This window comes from Triplophysa rosa, linkage group LG1, assembly GCF_024868665.1.
Source record: "Triplophysa rosa linkage group LG1, Trosa_1v2, whole genome shotgun sequence".
NCBI classification, from domain to species: Eukaryota; Metazoa; Chordata; class Actinopteri; order Cypriniformes; family Nemacheilidae; genus Triplophysa; species Triplophysa rosa.
The window spans coordinates 4187248-4209863 of NC_079890.1; the positions used below are offsets into that span (position 1 = coordinate 4187248).

Below are 22616 nucleotides of genomic sequence, written 5' to 3' on the forward strand. Positions count from 1 at the left end.
GATATGTCCTATTTCTTGCCATTATTTCATTAAAAACTCTCCTAATGTTAGAAGACCGAATGATCGTTTTTAGCCGGGCAAAGTAAGCTACCTTTCATGGGCTGGTTTTGGAGAAAATAATTTGAAGTATATAAATTTGCCAAAAGGCGGAAAAGTATGGAACTCATAAAAAATAATTATTTTTCACCTCACTACTGTGTTGTTGGAGGCATTTAAGAGCAAGTATCAGCAGAACCGTATGTTTGTTTTTGTTTTCTGCCCGTGACAGAGTCTGTACTCATTACTTTTGGGCGCAAAGAAATTCTAGTCACATTTGATTATGTTTCGACTGCCACACCAGGTGGGTTGTCTTTGCCCAGATTGTGCCGAACATTTGAAAAGCAGTTTTTATTAATGAAAGATAAATATTGTTATTAATTTATTTTCTAGCTGTTCCGGTAATCATAGAGGCCATGTGAAATAAATAGTTTTTGAGTCAAACACAATTTGCAAAACAATCGATGTTTCCAAACAGGTTTTCCGAACTCTTAGAATTGCACTAATGACAGACACAGACTTACAATTTTAATTTCCCGACGTCTATAAAACATCTTTCTCTCTTTCTGTCTTTTTATTGATCTGTTTCAAAAAAGGATTGAAAAAAACTGATGAGAATCAGACTGTTCCATCTCTGTGAATCAGCCTCAAATAGATGTTCATTATACAAATCATTGCCTCTAACAATGTAACTGTGCATGTGCGTGCATGTTTGTGCATCACAACTCTTTTCATTTAGAAGGCTTTTTGTGGAACTGAGCCATTGTTATTAGATTCACGCTGATAGTGAATCTCACCTGCTCATCTGAGGAATACACAATGTGTGCACGTGTGTGTTTCTATTTATTTATGTAAATATGAATTTCCTATTCTCATAATGAACTTTCTCTTGCAATTTATCTTTGGGAACATTTAGAATATATAAACTGTGCAGTATTATTAGTAAGCACATCATTCTCAAGCACTCGGAATTACTCATTTGTACTCTATAGGTTGAGTAACTGAGGTTTTCTCGTGATAAAACGCTTCATAAAATCATATTTGGGCTCAGGGGCGGACTGGTCATCTGGCGTTCCGGGCGGGCCGTTATTGTTTGGGGCCGGAACGGACGCTTTGGCCTCTCACACGGACATATTATAAATGCGAATGCACGCAACGCGAATGCAAAAGACACATATGCATCCCCCCCCCGTCGACAGACTTAACCATGCTCCCAAACCCCCCTCCCCTGGTCGACAGATCTATGCATGCATCCCCCCCTCATCGACAGACATGATGGATGGCCGATGTGGGCCACAAAATGCCAGGGCCGAATTTTCTTCTCAGTCCAGCCCTGTTTGGGCTTGAATTATATTAATCAGGAATCAGATGTTAATATTTAATTTCTTTGTTTTTTACATTTTTGCACTATGTGTGGACATGTTGTTTCATTCTTGTTTGTTGTTTGTTTCTTTAGAGAACCCAGAACACCACGGACACACTGCAGAACCTCACTTCACGAAACATGACTGACTTCCTGCTCAAAAACTACCAAAAGTCTGGCAAAACACGGTGCAGAACCACTTTAATGCAATTCAGTAAAAATACAATGATGAATTTACCTTCCAATCTGTTCTTTAGTTTATATACAATCAAGCACACACACAAAAAAACATGTACTGTGTGTGTTTGTGTGTATAGGTATGGCGGAATCTCTGTGGGAGGTGTGAACTCGCAGGTCAAAATGAACGAGTCTGAGATTTCGGCCGTGATCACTGACCTCAAATCAGTTTTCAACATCTCGCAGGTAAGACCAACAGAGGCTGAGAAGTTCAGATGTTGTGCTTTTTTTTTTTTTTACACAAGAACAACATTCACGTATCAATCCCACTGAGGTGAGTCGGATGAATAGCAAATCTTCATTATATTTTAACAGAAATCAGAATGCTGCTATCTGTAACTTTGTTTATATTACATCAGTTATTGAGCAGGTATTTTAAAATCAGTGTTCAAAACTGTCTCGTTACCTTATCACGATTCACAAGCTTATAATCATTATAAATTGTGCTGTCGGGCGAGATTTCATGGGAAATGTCAGTTTCGTTTGACCTCCACGCACGTGAAGTTATGTCAATTAACTTGCAATTTCATAGTTCAAACAGAGGTGGCGATAGAGAGGCAAATGTTACAAATTACAGCTTTAATAATGAATATACACAGCCAGATAAAGAAATAGAGAGATTTATTCATGTGGATCATTACAAATGTTGTCGAATCACACATACCTGTCTGTCATTATACATGTATAGCAGAATAAGTTGAACTTTTCACTGGTTTCAGATAGAGTCTGAGAGGGTTTTTTGGCAGTCTGTAGAGATGCTGATTGGTTTGATGATTGAGGTGTTGCCAAAATGATACAGGTCATTTCAGGCTATAAAGACTTTCTGCTCTGGCCTGCAGGGAGTGCAGGAACTTTTTTCCGGTTATGTGGTCTGGATTTTTATTTTTGCTGGCGCTCGCACTGCACATTTTCACAGTATTGCAGGTCAGTCAGACACTGCCGTGAATCCTCTTCTGAATCTTTTAGTGACAGTCATGTTTTGAGTGTGTGCGCGCTGCATGTACTTTGTGTTTGGTTATTGGGACGTCACTAAGGGATGTCAATCTATTAAACAGTAGGAGGAACAGAGGGGTTCTGTTCTGAAACCTGGGATTTCCTCCTTGGGAATTGAGGACATGGATAGATTGTTTTGATCCAGAGGCCCAAATTAATATTTACATATTTACATAATATGTATATTTACATATTACATATTCTCATTTTACAACATATTTACATTGTGTACATTTTTGGACTTTTTTAGAAAACAAAAGTCAAATGGAATGCAAACACTTTAAAGCTAGTCATCTCAAAACTGCTCAGAATGCTGATAGAACCTTATAATTCCAAGGAGACGACATTATTGTTCAACGTTCTCTCATTACCTTACCACGATTCACAACGGTACGGTTATAGAGTTATGATTTATTAGTTGAGATGTCTGGTACAATTTTCCATCAGACGCCATTGAACCCACATAAAAACAAGTATGTAGAGTAACATGGAATTTATTTTTCAAAAGGAGATAGCGACAGGGAGGCAAAAGTTATGAATTGCAGCTTTAAGAATTACAGTATATTCATTGTCTATTGGTGGAAGCTAAGGTAAATAAAAATTCGCTTCAATCTCTTTGGAATCCACTTCAGGCGTCGTATTAGACTGAAAAAGCGTTTGTTTAACTAGCACCACCTTTTATATCGGTTTTAGCAACATCCCATTAATTTTGATTCACAAGTAGCAATTACCTATAAATTTGCCGCATTGAGTAATTAGGATCATTTGCATACAAGTTTATCACTTATGCATCAAAACACGAAGAAAAAAATCTTCATTTAAATATGCATGAACAGCTTGGTGCACTCGGCAGTGATGTTCATACATCGATGTGAAGTGTGCCTCGGATTCACTGCCTCTGCATTTGTTAATAGTGTGTGAACGATTTTCAGACCTTTGAATCCATGGTGTGAAAATTCCCCACGGCCCTCGGCTCGGCATTTATCATACATTTAAGTAGCAAATATAGAGATAATGTTTTTCTCACTGTGCAATACAGTTGAATTTATGAGGAGTTAGAGAAGCATATCTGTTGCTCTCCTTAAATTCAAATCACAATTTATTACCCTTGATATGTTCGCTCTTCTGAAGATGGTGCGTAAAGAACCGATCGGACTCCTAATGTAATGCTGTGGAATTACAGGGAAGGCTGGAATTACATTTTAGGACCGCAAAAACGAATGTTTTGGGTAAAGTGTGATTGTGTGCATGTACTTTTTTCATGTTAGGAGTCAACAAACTGTACAGTGCCGTATTAACAGCGTTTAGAATTTGTTTTTCGAAGAATGTTTTTTCAGGTACTGTAGGAATTACTTTGGAGCTTTTCAAATGAATTGATTGAGGTTCCTATAATAGGGAGTTTATAGGATTTAAGGTCATTCTGTCTATTATAATTAATGTATTTCAGACCTGTTTAGAGTCAATAAATGTACCGTTGTGTTATTCACTTAGAAGAGAACAACTGTTGGATTGTGTTTAAGACAGATTCTGTTTAGTTGCTGTCAATATTTTGACATGTTGTTGTGTCAGTTTAAAGGTACAGAAAATAAATTTATGTATAAATACCTACAAATACGACTGAGATGGACCAGGTTTGTAACTTAGGCAAAGTGCCAGTGTCTGCTCGATCTAATAGGATTTTAATGCTGCTTAGCTCTGTGATGGACGGATGTAATGCTAATAGCAGGACATTAGCACCCTCCACTCCCTCTCATTCAGTGTGTGTGTGTGTGTGTGTGTGTGTGTGTTCATGTTTGTATATCCCGATGGGGACCTAAACCTGAATGCACACCAACACATGGGGACTCGTGTCACCGTGGGGACCAAAATTGAGGTCCTCATGAGCAAAAAAGCTAATAAATTGTACAGAACAATATTTTTTAAAAATCTAAAAATGCAAAAAGTGTTCTATGATCTTTAGGTTTAGGGATAGGGTTAGGGATAAGGGATAGAATATACAGTTTGTACAGTATAAAAAACATTACGCCTATGGACTGTCCCCACGGAGATAGTAAACCAGACAGTTGCGTGTGCGTGTGTGTGCGTGTGTTTGTTTGAGCAAGATTATTTGTGTTCATCTGTCATGGTTCTGCCACTGTATCAAGAAAGACATGACAAGATGAGGATCATGACAGAGCCTCGTGTTTTGTGTAGAGAGAGACGGCAATGCCTGTTTTGACACGTCATGCACTCTCTCTGGTCTCGTCTTTGTCCCCGCCCCCTCGTTTCCTCATTATTGCTTGTTAATGATTTCATGCCCTGCACCTGTTCCCCTCTTGATTTGATCCCTTTATAATGCCTGTGTTTTCTGTCCTGTGCTGGTTCATTGTGATTGTATGTTGAGTTCTTGTGTCTTGTCAAGTTTAGTCTAGTGTAGTCACTTGTAAATTATGTCAAGTGCTAACTTTAGTCTTGTTTAAGTGTAGTTAGTCTTAGTCCTGTCTTGTCATGTTATAATATTCCCCTGTTTTGTTATTTGGCCGAATGATGACCTCTGTTCATCTCGATGCAATATACCTACAGTGTGACAACATTACCCATAATTCTTCACATAATTCACAGAGCTGTGCATGTGTACATTAGCTACACTTTTGGTTTTGTTGGTTTTGAGTTAAAGCTTTGTAAAAAACAGTGTAAAAATGCGTTTGTCTTTTCAATTTTATTTCTGTGTTGCCCAAAGACTGTAGTAATAAAGAAATTAAATAAAAATGTTAAATCATCGTTTGCAGTCATTTTCATTTTCAGAGTGACACTGCATCCTCCTTCAAAAATAAAAAAATCTATTTTATTTTTCATTTTGGCAAAGATTTTGTAAACGTGTTTCAATAATGAAGTAGTCTGCTTTTCAATTTTTTTTTATTTTTATCAGCATTCCTACCTTGTGTTACTAGTCATGCTCTTGACGTGAGGGTTAGCAATCCCAGAATGCTTTAACAGGGTTTGGAACTGAAGTGTTTTCATATTTTCCAGCAGCATCACAATTCTACACGAGAACACAAACATACACCTGGAGATGATTCAACCTCTCGCTTTCTCTCTCTTCTGTAGACCAACTTGACAGATGAACTTTTTCAAGCCCTTCAGTTGTTTCTGGTTGAATTGGGTACAAGAGACAATGTTAAGGTAAGAAACAAATTATGTTAAAAGACACTTACAAAACCATGGTAACAGGGCTGACTTCTTACACTATAAAATGTTTTTTAGAAAAGGAGTTTGATCCTAACATTTTGATGATTAATATCCTTTACACAATCAGACTCCGACTCATGGCAACAGGGTTGATATTTCAGTGTAATCCCCTACAAAACATATAACCTTTTAAAAAGCCATTTAAATCAACAACCTAGTCTTACACAAATAAAATATATTTTTCTATAGGTTATCTGTGAATATTTCATTTAATATACAGTATAAATGGAAATATATAGAATAGTACATGGTTAATATGTTACACTATTACAGCATTTTTAATAACCCATTATGAATTGCCACTTTTCATACATATTGAAAAAAATACGCCCTTGGTTCCAATATATAGAAATGTATTTGTTGTAATTATTATAATAAATTTAAACATAGTTTTCCATATTGCATTATATTTTCAAGTATATTCCCATATATTTTTGTTTTTGTATAAGACAGAATTGGTATTCAATCAGGTGTGTGTGTTTGTGTGTAGGTGTGGTTCTATAACCAGGGCTGGCATTCCCTTGTGTCGTTCCTGAACGTGGCCAGTAATGGGATTTTAAGAGGAAATCTGCCTGCGGGACACAGACCAGAGGAATACGGAATCACCACGTTTAACCACCCATTGAATCTGACTAAAGAGCAGTTGTCATTCGCGGCCATGTGAGTCCCACACACACATAAACAAGTCCTTTCCACAGACAGATCGGTCACGTGCCGCTGTGCAGGTAGACAGTATTACCGTCGTTAGCTATATTTATCAGTGATATTGACCTCATTAATATGCAAATAAGAACAATATTCACCCAATCATGATATTGACCTCATAAATATGAAAATAAGAACCCAATGTTTATCATTTGCACAAATATTACGACAAGGTTTACTCGTACCCAGGGTTCCATATGTGTGTGTAACTCGTATTTGAATATTAAGGCATTTTTAGAAACTTTTTAGTTTATTTTCTTTTAAATCTTTCATTTAAACTTTTGTTTATAAGCGTATGCACATGCAGGTGTGTGTGTGGGTATGTGCACAGAAGTGTGTGTGTGCGTGTGTTTACGCCTTATTAATCCCACCCTGTGAAGGCATGTTGATAGCAAATTATCTGATATTAAGATAAATGCTTGGAAACGAGAAGAGCGAGGGGTCAAAAATGGACCACAGTCGGACCACTGATGCATCACACACACCTGCGGGGCTCTTACACACACACACACGCACACACACACACACACACACACACACACACACACACACACGAGCAAGACTCTGATAATGCTGTAAATGTGCGCACGCGTGTGTGTGTTGTAGAGTCCAGGTTAAATCACCATCTTCCTGTCTGTAATGAGGTCATCAGGAAGAGATTGAGCAGTGTGTCGTTCCTCTAATCATGAATAATACAGTCCTGAAACTCAATCACCTTCACCGTGTGCGAGTGTCTGTGTGTGTGTTCTGCATCAGGTCTCACCTAAAAGTCTGCAAGGGAGGGTGAGGAAGGAAAGAAAGATTGAATCTATTAAACAGAAACGGCAGGGTGTCTGAAATAAGGTAACATGAAAGAAGGTGACCAGATTTCCCAGAATGCCCTGTTCGAGGTGGATTTTTCTTCAGCTTGTTGCCTGTGAAGTCTCTTCATTTCGCTCAGAAACCCGTTAAAGTTCCTGCTGAAGTTTTTGAAAGTTTTAGTTGAAGAACTGCGCACAGGTTAAGCCGGACAGCTGTGCCCAGATGGCAACGCTATTTCTAAAGCTTCTTAATTATATCGCCATTTAAAGACCTGCTTGTACATACATATACATATTACATGGTTTTAGCATGTAAGCACTCGGTTGATGCTTTTTATGAAGAAATTATGATGAGTTATTAACATGCGGATTACGTAAGCACTTATAAATATATCAATACTTGCTTAGAAAAGTTCCCAATAAAATATAAGGCCTGAGATTATTATTGTAGACAGAATAACGACAATATATGGAAAGTGTGATTGACTAATATATATAAATAAACATAGTAAATTTGCCGTTAACGTCTGACATCACCTGTCCTTCTCTTGTTGTCAAGGGCGACGACATCTACGGACGTGGTGGTGGCGATCTGCGTGATCTTTGCCATGTCCTTCATCCCGGCCAGCTTCGTCCTCTTCCTCATCCAGGAGCGTGTTAGTAAAGCCAAACACCTGCAGTTCGTCAGCGGGGTGAATCCCACCGTCTACTGGCTGGCCAACTTCGCCTGGGACATGGTACACCTGCAGACACAAAAACACTTACTCTAGCCCTGCTTGTGGACGTGTGTTAGCTTAAGCGCATCCTGTCAGTTAGTCTCTCTCTCTCTCTCACGGCACAAAGCGCCTGAGATTTCCTCCATGTACGAGACCCTTTGAGTCGAAAAGATGGATGCATCGTGGACGGGCCGAGGGGAACTCGAGGAGGAGCTGAGATAGCTAATTAAAACTCAATCAATTACCTTAGAATTCTATTCATATTCATCTAGAGAGAGAGAGAGAGAGAGATGTTTTTTGTTCAATTCTCAGTGCAGAGATGGCTTTCTTTCTCGTAAAAAGTGAAAGAGATACAGGAGAAGTGAGTTCAATGAATGTACGATGTTGTGTTAAACAATGTTTTTCCTGTGCCAACTTACGCAGGGATTGTATATCATTCATTTGTTGGTAGATTGCACTAAAGCACGTAATGATTTGCCTTTGTGGATAGCAGTGTTATTTACATACACAATATGTGTTGTTTAGTGCCAAATGCACTAAAGAACGTTTACGCAGATCAGGTAACAGCGCGAAATAGTATGACATTAGAGGTGACTGCAGTTTGCACGGCACATTTCTGCATTCTGTAGGTCGGTGATGAGTGGTACTTCAGGATGTGAAAGGGTTCTTCGTTATTTTACTGGAAATTTAGAGCATCACTCTATCACTGTGATCCAAGCACCTTGAGTTGCATCTTAAACATGCAGAAAGTGTGCACGTCTGGTTTGTGCACGACTGCGTGATGCACATACTCTTATATTGTGCTTGTCTAACACGTGTGTCTTTGTTATTTGAATATCACATGGGCAATTCCAGCGTTATGGATGTGACATTTTCAGTCAAAACTTGAAATATAAATCCTCAGAGGATGTATTTTTTCCAGTATATTAAATAATCTGTTTAAATTGTACTAAACCCCTGAGGATGATAGAGTACAGATATCAGAAAAATATCAGTCTATGCGTGAGTTTTCTCATTTGAAAAGGGGCGTCATGCATGTGACAAAAAGGACACGTTTTTGAGAGAAAACACACTTTGTACGATTTCTATGATTTAAAACGTTCAAACCAGAAGCAGTAATACCCAACAAATGGAGAAGGGATGGCTCGTCAGAGTTTTTTTTTTTTTCATTTTCATGTGCACATTTACGTATGAGGAATTTGAAGCGCTATGGAAGTGACTGTTCTGTTATGACAATTCACTTACTTGCCTATGGAAAACTGCACCTAAAATGCTTTCAAAACTTTAAGAGTGACTTCACATGAGTGTGGAAATGTTCACCTTAAGGGGCAATTCACATTTCGCGTCTAAAACCGCGAGCCACTTTCTCTAGTCAAATGACGCGTGGCACTCTGAAAAGTTGAACGATTTTGTTCTCGACGCGGTGCCGACGCGCCTACAAAAATTAGACCGCGTCGCTCCCTTTTTGCGCACGCCTGCCGCGTGCGTGTCTACATTTAGGCCCGATTCACATTTTCGTTATTTTAAATGTAGACGCGCGGCAGGAAATAGGGGGCAACGCGGTCGCGATCTGCTCTTTTTTTCAGGTGCGTCGGCGCCGCATCGAGATGAAAAAATCTCAACTTCTCAGAAAGCCGCAAGCACACCGCAGGTCATGTGACAAGAACCAACCAGCCAATATAGACAAGCTCAATGAAGATGGAGACGCAGATGATCTGATCGCAGCAATACTAAATCTAGTAGCAGAGTTATTGCAAGGTGTTTTCAGTGCATATAATCCATATATCTTTTGTTTATTCCTCCTCGTCTCAACGGCTATCGTGGCTCATGGTTGCTTAGCGACGACAGACGCCAGGAGAGCGGGAAGTCCAGGCGCTTTGGAAAAAAAGGAGAACGCAGTGCAGCTCGCGTTTTCCGCACGAAATGTGAATCGGGCCTTAAAATAATGAACTTCCGTGCGCAAAAGACGCGAAATGTGAATGGCCGCTTAGGTTGGCCTTTGTATGGAATTGCCCATTTGAGGAGTCATTGCTGACATGTTCAACCAGCTGTATTGAATTAGCCTCCATTAACATTGTGCATTTTGTGTTTTTGTGTGTTTCAGTGTAATTATATCATCCCATGTGTCATTGTCATTGTCATCTTCCTGTGTTTCCAACAAAAAGCCTACGTCTCTCCTCCTAACCTGCCCGCCCTCATCCTGCTGCTGGTGCTGTACGGGTGAGTGTGTGTACTGTCTCTGCTTTATTGTGTTTATCTGTATGCTCAAGTTTATGTTGTTGCTCTGTTGTGTTTAAGAAAGTTTGTGTTGTTAGTTTGAATTGTCAAAAGAGAATTTATGTTGTGTTCATGTAGGTTTATGGTGTCTTTCAATTTGAAAACACTTGTTTTGTGTGGTTTGTGATGTTGTGTTGTTACAGATGGTCCATCACTCCGATGATGTATCCTGCCTCTTTCGTGTTCAGCGTCCCCAGCACAGCGTATGTGGTCCTTACCTGCATTAACCTCTTCATTGGTATTAATGGCAGTGTGGCCACATTTGTCATGGAGCTGTTCGACGACCCGGTACACACACAAACAGAGAAAATGCATTTGTCTTTATTGTGCATATTAAGAATGTTGTAAGATATCTTTTGTACCATTACAAATAAAATGTCTCTATAAACCGCTGTTAGCCCGAGGCTCTTTAGGCGTGTTACGTTGTTTTCTTAACAGACGTATTAATCACAATAAAAGGACAAGCCATTTCTTCAATGTAAATCTTAGCTTTTGTTCTAGCCACAGAATATTTTGTTCGTCTCTTGGTTTTCATTTCTTCAGCATTGTACGGTTTAGCTCCGCCCACAGCGAAATTAGTCCGACAACTCATTCCACAACTGCATATTAAACATCAAATATTCAGAATGTTTTGCGTGACAGGACTTTTGCTTTCATTAAGCACGGACAAATGTCTCTGGAACTTTTATAAAATGACATTAGCCAATCAAATGGAGCCACCTCTGGGCCTGTTGATCATTTGGCACATTCTGATTGTCTGACTTTAGAGGCTGTCAAGTGTGGAGAGGATGGAGGGGCCTAATGTTGCGTTCCATTCAAAATCTAATCTAAGACCGTCCTTCTTCATGTCTCCTATTTTTCACTATAAAGGCGTTCCAGTGCCTGACACACATTTGGGGCATTTTGGTTATTTCTTTCATTTCCCATGACTGGATTACTCTGCAAACTGAATTACAGAATTCCATCTTTTCTTGATTTTTGGAAAAGCTTCGGTATTATAGCAAGACTGGACAGCCCAGTGTCTCTGTGCTTCTCTCCGCATGTGTTCCATCTCTACGCACAATTCTCTCTTCCCTGAGCTAATGTTTTATTTCTAGTAAAGTTTCATGAAGAGCCAGTACTGTAGCCGCTGTTACATTATTGACAGCGAGTCCATTTAAACTTTAAGAACTCTCTTTCTCTGGGGGGGTGAGTGTGCTAGATGAAGAGCAGAGCAGACCTGCAAAAATGTCAGTAGTTGGTGTAGAAGTGTCAGGTCCAGTAATGAATGTCTGTTTTGCACATTCCCACCGTGACAATGTTCATTACAATGACAACTGCCCTGTCTACCTCAACAGCAAGCGTCTGTCAGTGTTCTTTCATGGGTTTTACTGTAGTGTCCGAGGATGAGTAATGATGTTTTATTGCTTTATTTCTTTGAAGAGAATATTTTGTATGTATGTGACACTGTTAAATACATTACTTATTACTAGAGATGCACCGATATATCGGCCAATAATCGGTCGATAAAAGCACTTTTCACACCGATATATCAGCCAATAATCGGTCGATAAAAGCACTTTTCACACCGATATATCAGCCAATAATCGGTCGATAAAAGCAATTTTCACACCGATATATCGGCCAATAATCGGTCGGCTGATGACCGGGGCCGATATATTCTTTTAATCAAAAGAAGACAGGAAAATGTAGTGAATTTGTGCTCGCTCTATAAAAAAGTTAGGAAGCATCACCAGTTTGATGTTCAATATTAATAGTCATTATATGAATAAATAACATTCAGAGAGTTAAGAAATATTAATTGAACCTTCAAAATCGGTATCAGCAGATATCTCTGAATAATCAGCTATCAGTGATGAAATTTAGTATTGGTGCATCTTTACTTGATTACTGTACACTCGCTTATGCATTTTGCTAATGATTTCTAGTCATTTCTTGACCTTGACAACAGAAACATTCTTCAACATATTGAGGAAATTTAATGACATTTCTGAATTTGTCTCTAGGTGGCTTTGTCATAGTTCCGATATTCATATCACATATTCATAAAAATGATCCCTCACACCTAATGTGAAGTTAGTTCTATTACCTAAACGCTTACTAGACAAGACATGTACTGTTGTTTTCATCACACTCATGAATCATGCTCAGTTGATTTATCCCTCACGAATGCACGTCCCCCCAGTTCTGACAGTTATTTCGCGTGGAAGTGTTGAAGTTGAGTTTTGCATCGATTACCATTGTCATAATTGAACAGCAAGCCCCCTGGTTCGGTGGAGTCTCTGTGTGTGTTTTGAAGAATATGGGTCAGTAAGAATCCTGTGAGATTTCTCTCTCTGTTGAATGTGCGATGATTTATGAGCATCAGGCTCCGAGTTGGCGTGGTAACTGTCCCGTGATTCCTGCAGCTGTGTGAGAGTGTGTTTGATGAATCACACACTGCTGGAGACAGCCCCACTGTCTGCTCAACGATATCTGCCCACTTTTGGTTTCACGTGAAAGAATCCGGGGGTTGTCTGGAATCAGGGATACGGATTCGGTGCTCGGGTTCAGCTCTAACCAGTCATAAATAAAACAAATGCACACTTTAGTTAAATATGGTTGTCACTTCATCTCTGAGTGCTAAATCCCATTTTGCACACCGAGTTAAGCTATTCATGAGAGTGACAGTTGCATTCAGAGACCAGTTGCCTCCGGTCGTACATGTTACATTAGATTTATTAAAAGGTTATATGTTGAAATTCATTAAAATATGTCTCATTCAAGTGATGTGCTGTACAATGTTATTCCACCGCTTTGTACTCGCTTGAGATGACTTTGTCATTATTCTTTATTCTTCATTGTCATTACGTTAGCAACATGAAGGGATGTGTTGGCATATTTTTAGAAATACCAGTAGGTCAAACATTCCAGTTATGCACTGAGATGATGTGCTGATTTGCCTAAAATCCTATTCGGACTGGATTAGGTTTAGATGGGGTAATAGTAACCAGAATTTCGACACGATTTTAATCCTGACCGAATAGGCCGTGTCAGGCATTTTTATAGACCCCGTGCCCGTAAAGATTATTGCATGTTGTACCTTCTATAAACTTCCCTGACAAAATAACCCAAGAGCCATCTGACTTTGTCAGTGATGGTACCTTTACCCAAAAATGAAAATTCTGTCATCATTTACTCGCCCTCTTGTCATTTCAAACCTGTATGACTTTCTTTCTTCCGCAGAACACAGAAGAAGACATTTTGAAGAATGTTGGTAACCGAACAGCAGCGGTACCTATTCACTTCTATTGTATGGACACAAAACCAATGCAAGTCAATGGTTACCGCGATTGTTCGGTTATCTTTAAAATATCTTCTTGCGTTCTGCAGAAGAAAGAAAGTCATGCAGGTTTAAAATAGCAAAGGTTGAGTAGTTGATGACAGAATTTTCATTTTTGGGTGAACTATCCCTTACTGAAATTGAAAAGCAGCATTATTTAACATCGTGTCACATTGAACCCCAAACATAAAAAGTTAAACCGAAATGATAATGATAATCTAAAATGTTGTGTTAATATCTCCAGAATATAACACGTATCAATGACATAGTGAAGCAGGCTCTGCTGGTGTTTCCTCATTTCTGCTTGGGCCGAGGGCTCATGGACATGGCCAAAAACCAAGCCATTGGGACCCTCTACAAAAATCTGGGTAAGATGTTCACACACTCGCATGTGTATGTGTTTATGTTTTGTGTCATAGACACTCATTATCTCTCTCTCTCATTTTCTCTCTCTTCAGGTGAAGACCGCTTTGAAGATCCGCTTGGTTGGGACATGGTGGGCAAGAATCTGTTTGCCATGGCCATCCAGGGAGCCGTAATGTTCACCCTGACTCTGCTCATTCAATACAAGTTCTTCTGCAAGCCTTTGTGAGATATATAGACTCCTCTATACATCAATAAACACAAGTCTATCAAAACAACTTGATTATAAATATCTGCTCATAGCTTGATATGTCTGTTCAGCATCATGCTTACTTTACAAATATCTTTCTTTTGGTACAGGTCAGTAAAGGCATCACCAACATCTACAGCGAAAGAGGATGAAGATGTCGCATGCGAGCGTGAACGTGTGCACAAGGGTGGAGCTCAGAACGACATGCTCCGAATTTGTGACCTCACTAAGGTAACTTACACTTGCTTTGAGGTAATCACTGCATTTATAACCCCAGTAAAAGACATGTCAAATCCTGATGGGAAATCTCTTCTTATTGAGTTTGTAATTTGCAATTATGATGTACATCCATGTAATTTTGGTGGCTTTTTTCTCTACACAAAAACACTATTACCAAATGCGTGGATTTGAAATTTTGTCCCTGTATTTTATCATTCTTGTGCACCCATTACTATTGTAATTTTGTAATTTGTGAATTACTGTTTGCATGCAAACATCTACTCCCACCATAAAAATGGATTTTTCCCCGCTGATTGTGACACTTTAAATATTTTTCAAAATAATTATTGTACCATGACATGCAGTACCGACTTGTTTTGTCACTTCCCTGAGGTACGTTCTGCTTTTACCTAGGCCTACCTTCAGTGTGGTACTTCCTGCTTTTACATAAGCACAACCTGTGTCTCTTTTCGAAAGGCTGTGTCCTCGAGTCCTCCGGAGGCTATACGGAGGCTCCTCAACCCAAAGTCCTGCACGCGGCGGGCACCCGCGGATACCCGTAGGGTGAACCGCTAATATTTGATGTAATGGGTAGAATAATTATTCAGGTGTCATTTGTGGTTCGGGAAATAATATGCGCGGGCGGAACGCGGATCCAGTATCCAAGACTATTTCGACTCACCTCAGCTGAAACGAAGTTTGTGTTCAAGCTCTGTCCGAAGAGCTCGTTTCTAATTGCAGCGCGCTTTGCAGCATTGAGCATTGTAGCCAATCGCGTGCAACTGATGGACAGCTATAGTGAGGTGTTTAAACGCTTTAGCTCATCATGTTCCTGGTCCCTTTTCTGCATTAAGCTTTATTTAGCCTTGATGGCAGCTTAGCCTTTAGCGGCTTTGGTATAATTTTACAGAAAATAGGTAAGGGAAACTATTGTTGATATCACATGAACAATACAGGATATTTTTTTTAATTTTGCATAAATCAAAACACATTTCATAAATCACTAATCAAATAAAGAACAGGTATTATTAGCTAAAAATATTTATTGGATTCACTCTTGGTTGTCTCTCCCGAAACTCTCCCATATTGAGTTACTACATGTTTAAGAATGCATTAACCAGGAATTCCTAATATTGTGTTGCTTGTTGCATTAGAAAATAAATGGTTTTGTCTACATCATGTACTGTAGATGTGATGCGGTTCAGGTCGCAGCATTTTTGATGGGGAAGGGTCGGGTACAGAATTAAATTAGTGCTGCTGTCCGATGTCGGGTCCGGTGTTCTTTTAATTACTGCGGATGCGGGGGCGGGTGCCGGTTTATCAAACAGGACCCATGCAGGACTCAACCTACAATTAAGTGAGAAGTCCTTCATAGGACATATTGGAAAAAAAGGATACGGGAAGTATGACGTATGGCAATCTTTACATGATTTGAAGAAATAAAAAGTCGGTCAATTTCTACCCCAAACTATGCCAGAAGGGGGAATAAAAGATTACTGTTTCTTTCCTTACATATGTTGGTTGTGGCGACGCAAAGAATTGTGGCTTATCTCTACGAAGGATGAACCTGATGCATCCTCTGAATTCCTGTGAAAGAAGGTCGCATTTAGAGTGTCCTATTAAATAACCCCAGTAAGGGTCTTCCATCTTTTATATTACTTAACTGAGGTGCTTCCTGTTTTTATATAACTTCACTGAGGTACTTTCAGCTTTTATATAACTCCACTTAAATATTTCTTGATTTAATATAACTTCAGTGAGGTACTTCTAGCTTTAACAACATCATTGAGGTACTTCCTGCTTTTACATAACCACAGTGAAGATGGTGAGATACACTGAGATACTTCCTGGTTTTATATCACTTCACTGAGATAGTTACTGCTTTTATATAACTTTACTGAGGTACTTTCAGCGTTTATATAACTTCACTGAGATAGTTCCTGCTTTTATATAAGTTCACTGAGGTACCTCCTGCGTTTATCTAACTTCAGTGAGGTACTTTCAGCTTTACATCTTCGCTGAGGTACTTTAAGCTTTTATAAAACTTCACTGAAGTACTTCCAGCTTTTATATAACTTCACTGAGGTACCTTCTGCTTTTATATAAGTTCACTGAGGTACATCCTGCTTTTATATAACTTCACTGAGATACTTTCAGCTATTATATAACTTCACTGAGATAGTTCCTGCTATTATATAACTTCACTGAGGTACATCCTGCTTTTATATAACTTCACTGAGATAGTATCTGCATTTATATAACTTCACTGAGATAGTTCCTGCTATTATATAACTTCACTGAGGTACATCCTGCTTTTATATAACTTCACTGAGATAGTATCTGCGTTTATATAACTTCACTGAGATAGTTCCTGCTATTATATAACTTCACTGAGATAGTTTCTGCTTTTATATAACTTCACTGAGATGGTGTCTGCATTTATATAACTTCACTGAGATGGTTTCTGCTTTTATATAACTTCACTGAGATGGTTTCTGCATTTATATAACTTCACTGAGATGGTTTCTGCATTTATATAACTTCACTGAGATGGTTTCTGCATTTATATAACTTCACTGAGATGGTTTCTGCATTTATATAACTTCACTGAGATGGTTTCTGCATTTATATAACTTCACTGAGATGGTTTCTGCATTTATATAACTTCACTGAGATGGTTTCTGCATTTATATAACTTCACTGAGATGGTTTCTGCATTTATATAACTTCACTGAGATGGTTTCTGCATTTATATAACTTCACTGAGATGGTTTCTGCATTTATATAACTTCACTGAGATGGTTTCTGCATTTATATAACTTCACTGAGATGGTTTCTGCATTTATATAACTTCACTGAGATGGTTTCTGCATTTATATAACTTCACTGAGATAGTTCCTGCATTTATATAACTTCACTGAGATGGTTTCTGCATTTATATAACTTCACTGAGATAGTTCCTGCTATTATGTAACTTCACTGAGATAGTTCCTGCTATTATATAACTTCACTGAGATGGTTTCTGCATTTATATAACTTCACTGAGATGGTTCCTGCTATTATATAACTTCACTGAGATAGTTCCTGCTTTTATATAAGCTCACTGAGGTACATCCTGGTTTTATATAACTTCACTGAGGTACCTCCTACTTTTATATAACTTCACTGAGGTACTTTCAGCTTTTATATAACTTCACTGAGATAGTTCCTGCTTTTATATAACTTCACTGAGGTACTTTCAGCTTTTATATAACTTCACTGAGGTACATCCTGCTTTTATATAACTTCACTGAGGTACATCCTGCTTTTATATAACTTCACTGAGGTACTTTCAGCTTTTATATAACTTCACTGAGGTACTTTCAGCTTTTATATAACTTCACAGAGATAGTTCCTGCTTTTATATAACTTCACTGAGGTACTTTCAGCTTTTATATAACTTCACTGAGGTACTTTTAGCTTTATATAACTTCACTGAGATAGTTCCTGCTTTTATATAAGTTCACTGAGGTACCTCCTGCGTTTATCTAACTTCGGTGAGGTACTTTTAGCTTTATATAACTTCACTGAGGTGCTTTTAGCTTTTATGTAACTTCACTGAGGTACTTCCTGCATTAATATAGCCTCAGTGAGGTCAGTGAGGTAGTTTTGAATTCACTAATATATAGATACAGTATGTATTGAACAGCTTTAGTCATTAAGCAGGAGAGTTTGTTGGGCTTTATATCTGAAGCACCTTTTAGATTTTTAAAGAGCGGCACCTTTTAGAATTTTTAGTAGCCCATTTTGTTTGTGTCTTAAAATGTCTCTCAGCTCTGAGCTAAATTGGGCAGAGAGCAGCTGTCTTTACTCAAGGACAAGTGTGTGTGTGTTTATCAGGCAGCTCAGCAGGTTTGAATCTGTGGCTGACAGCGGACAGGAGTGTTAATGTATGTGCCTCAGATGAGTCGAATGATGTTCGTATGAATTTGATCTCTATGCTAAGGTAAAATTTAATGGTTCCAAACACACTGATCATAATAAGTTTTGAACGTATATGCTCGGAAGGAGCCTGAATAGTCGGTCCTGTCAATCATAATTACAAGAGTTTCAAAGATCTGCCTGCCTGACAGCAGGGAATATTCATCTGACGTCTCTCCACACTAAATCCTCATCTATTCTAATTTACTTAATTTCATCCAATTCTGTGACAGCTTAGATCTTGATTCTCTTCAAGGACAGCTGCCAGATTTCCATTAGAACTGGATGTGCAGTTGAATATGTGAAATGTGATTTTGAGCTGGTTGTCTTATCAGGACTAATAAATTCTTTTATCTTATGAAGTCATTTATTTTTCTATTTTCTCTCTGTCTGTCTGTCAGATGTACCGGATGAAGCTCACTCCAGCCGTGGACAAAATCTGTGTGGGCGTTCCTGCTGCAGAAGTAAATCACACAACACATTAAAACATTCGTTTATTCACATTTTAATTGACTAACAAATGGTCAGTGAAAGTAAGGATTTAAAGGAAAAGTTTTACTTGAAAATAAAACAATTTGTAACATTTTGTGAAATATGTCAGTGTTAAAAAATGCAAATGATGTCGGAGACGATAGCCTTGTGGTTAGTGCTCCGACATATGGCGCTGTTGCGCTCCGGGCGACCCGAGTTCGAGTCCCGGCTCGTGGTCATTTCCTGATCCCACCCCCCCTCTCACCCACTTCGTTTCCTGTCCTCTCATTGTTACTGTACTATAAATAAAGGCAAAAAACACCAAAAATAAATCTTAAAAAAAAATGCAAATGATAGAAAGTTTTGAGTTAATGGTGCTGTGTGTGATATTTAGGAGGATCTATTGACAGAAATGCAATATAACATACATAACTATGGGTATAAAGACATCCCAGCTAACCATATCACATGATTGTTACGTAACTGAAACGGAATATGATGACCAAACTTTCGTTGTGGCAACGTAACTAGTTACGTCGTGACAACCGGAAAAGTGAAATTCCAGGATTCGTTGCAACAACGTAACTCCGTGACGTTGTTAGTAAGTAATGTCCTCTTTGTTACATTGTCACAACGTGGAGGTTACTTACTAACAACGTCACAGAGTTACGTTGTTGCAACGAATCCAGGAATTTCACTTTTCCAGTAGTCACAACGTTACTAAATTACATTGTCACAACGAAAGTGTGGTCATCAGATTACGTAATCATACCGTTGTGACAATGTCAGATAGTTATTAATATAGTCATATATAAATGACAAATGCATACTCAAAATTCAGTTTATTTATTGTACAACAGTACAATAACATTTTATTATTTTGCTTCAACAACTGTCAAAATAATAAAAGCTTCAAGAAACGTGGAACAGGTTTATATCAATTAACAGTAAAAAAAATTTATTAACAGCTATTTAACTACATAATAGTTATAAAACAGCATAAAGACAATGTACATAACATATGATACAAAATAATTTACAGATAAATATGAACAAAAACACTTTGAAATGGGTGGTACTTAACGTGACGTTGTTGGTCTTTTGTCATTATTTTGCTGTTTTCAGTCTTCAGTGCATATTCCGGTTGCCATGGTCACCCTGTTCTTAACAGCCACCAGTGCTAAATAATATAAACATAAAACCAAATAATTGCTTAAAGAACATTTAATACATTTCATACAAACCACTATAGGCTATGTCTTACCTGGATGAATTGTTTTGTCAGAGGAAACATTCCTATCTTGGTGATGATCCCGCCGCTGTATAAATACCTTAAAAATAAAAAACCTTAAACAGTGCTTTCAGGCATTTTACTCTCATTTTTTTTATATAAATGCCATTTGTTGAAAAGCAACTGGAGTCTCTCACCTGATAAAACGAAATTTCCTGTCAGAGGAACTTTGTTCCAGTCAGTAAAGAAGCACCTCAAAAAAGCGTTGTTACTCTTGTCAGACGGCGTTCTGTCAGCCTACGAGTAAATATTTCATTTAAAATGCGATTTGTACAACTCTTTAATCCACTGTTGTGAAATTAGAACTTCGAAGAAATGAGCGGTCCTGTGAGGCACAGTTCAGCTGTGCGCACGCTGCTCTGAACTTGAGCCAAGGCACTGTTAATATTCCCATACAACACAGAGCAGCCTGCATAGCATAGCGTGTTAAATCTCTTGTAAATCTGGCAGATTTACAATGTTCAGACTAAAAAAGTTTTAAACTAGCATAATAATTGTCGTGTGAATCGTCAATGTTAAGCATGGGCTAATATAAATGGTAATGAAATTAGGTGCTTGCGACCTGGCAGTTACGTTACCAGCAGGTCATGTTGATATCAAAATATAACCAATATATTACGTAACTGGACCGTTCTTGGTTATCCTGCAACGTTAGGAGACGGTAAATGTGACGTCATGAATTGGTCATTTAATGGTAATGAAATTACGTGCCTGGGACGTGCCAACTACGTTGCCAGCTGGTAAGTCATGAAATTACCAATAAATTACGTAACCGGTACGTCATGTGTTAGCTGGGATTACATAATGAAGTGTTATGTTTTTATTACTTTAGAATGAGCTATTTCTGTCTACATACAATGCGAGTCCCCTTACATGGAATTCGCCGTGTTGTTTCTACAGTAGCCCTAAACGGAAAAACTTCTCTACAGAGCGTTTTTCGTAAATATGTTATCTCCTTCAGCAAAGAAGCGAAAATGTGACGACATCGTAATCCTGTGTCAGCCACTGTAGTGCTTCAAAAGAGAGGGGTGGAGTGAGCCGTTGTTTGCAATTTGCAACCTCACCACTAGTTGTCGCTAAACTCCACATTGCACCTTTAACACTGATTTTCGTCACTGGGCCCTGTTTGTAATTACTGATAAACTTAAATACCCTAAAATGTAATTTGTGTTTGTTTGTTTCTTTTAAAGTGTTTTGGACTGCTGGGGATCAATGGAGCAGGAAAAACGACAACATTTAAAATGCTAACCGGAGACATCAGCCCGACAGGAGGTGACGCCTTCCTGAATGGAAACAGGTAGACCTTTACATTGTAGGGTTAGGTTTAATGGGTTTATACATTGTAAAAATGATGTGCTCAATAAGTCATGTTTCCATGCTTTTCCATCACTTTAACTCATCAAAATAATTGAACAGCTTGATTTTAAAGCTTAAATCTTTTGGGGGGGTTAGTTATGGTTAGGGTTTACTTTAGGATTGTTTTGTGACAAAAATGTTATTCCAAGACCAATAAAGATTCAGTAACACAATCAGAACTGAAAGCTTCCTCTCCAACACAAAAAGAGCATTTATTGTTACCAAAATAAGACTTGAATGTTTTGAAATCGGGCATGGGATGATGTCATGATGTAATGTTTCACACTTCAGAATCTACATCATCATTACTGTGAATTTGATAAAGCTCAACAGCTTTTTGAATTTGACTTGAGATTAGAAGGATTCGGGGTCAGTCGTTTAGCATTGCTACTTCTAAGAAGTAGGTAGGAAAAGGTCATTTAATAATGATCTTCACAAAGGTGACCCACACATGCACACCATAAGCACTTGACTTTTCCTCCGTCCATTCGCTTTGACGCATCTGTCTCCTGCTCTTCTGATCTCTCTCGATGATTTAATCTGTGAGACACCCACATGAACGGAGAGATCAGAGAGATGAGAAATCAGAACAGACATCATCCTTCCTCACTGTCTTCAGTCCTTAGCGTTTCTCATTCGCGCTTCGTCTCTGTTTGTCCTTCTTTCTGTCTGAAACGCGAGACAGATGAAGCGTCTGTGTCCGAGAGGCGGGGACCAGATCTGTCAATCAATTCGGGGTTTACTTTTCCAATTTCACATTCTTCCTGTTGTCCTGGGGACGTGTGTGTGTGTGTCTGTCTGCTAAGCTTTCATCAAACGCAGTGATGCGCTTGTAAACACTGTCACTTGCCACCTCACAGTGGAGACAAAGAGGATTTTCATTGTCTCGCTCTTTCTGACACACACACTTTTAAAAGTTTCAAAGTTTATGTGAGAGCTGACATGCGATGACGTGAGTATTTTTAACCCGGAGGTTGGTCTGTAATTCCAGAGGCATCTTCGTATTTGCGGTGGGTTTGGGGGATGAAC

General features: G+C 38.6%; 1 protein-coding gene across 3 annotated transcripts in view; it reads left to right on the forward strand.

The window, feature by feature from the left end:
• The window catches only part of LOC130555841 (phospholipid-transporting ATPase ABCA1), a 136304-nt gene that overhangs the window by 99928 nt on the left and 13760 nt on the right, over positions 1-22616 (forward strand). For all 3 annotated transcript variants that reach the window (XM_057336360.1, XM_057336350.1, XM_057336368.1), the window contains exons 33-44: positions 1493-1587; positions 1717-1822; positions 5717-5791; positions 6348-6517; positions 7922-8099; positions 10183-10298; positions 10499-10643; positions 13922-14045; positions 14136-14265; positions 14401-14521; positions 18871-18933; positions 21422-21528. In XM_057336360.1, coding sequence (XP_057192343.1) covers positions 1493-1587; positions 1717-1822; positions 5717-5791; positions 6348-6517; positions 7922-8099; positions 10183-10298; positions 10499-10643; positions 13922-14045; positions 14136-14265; positions 14401-14521; positions 18871-18933; positions 21422-21528 — 1430 coding nt within the window. The remainder of the gene's footprint in view (positions 1-1492; positions 1588-1716; positions 1823-5716; positions 5792-6347; positions 6518-7921; positions 8100-10182; positions 10299-10498; positions 10644-13921; positions 14046-14135; positions 14266-14400; positions 14522-18870; positions 18934-21421; positions 21529-22616) is intronic.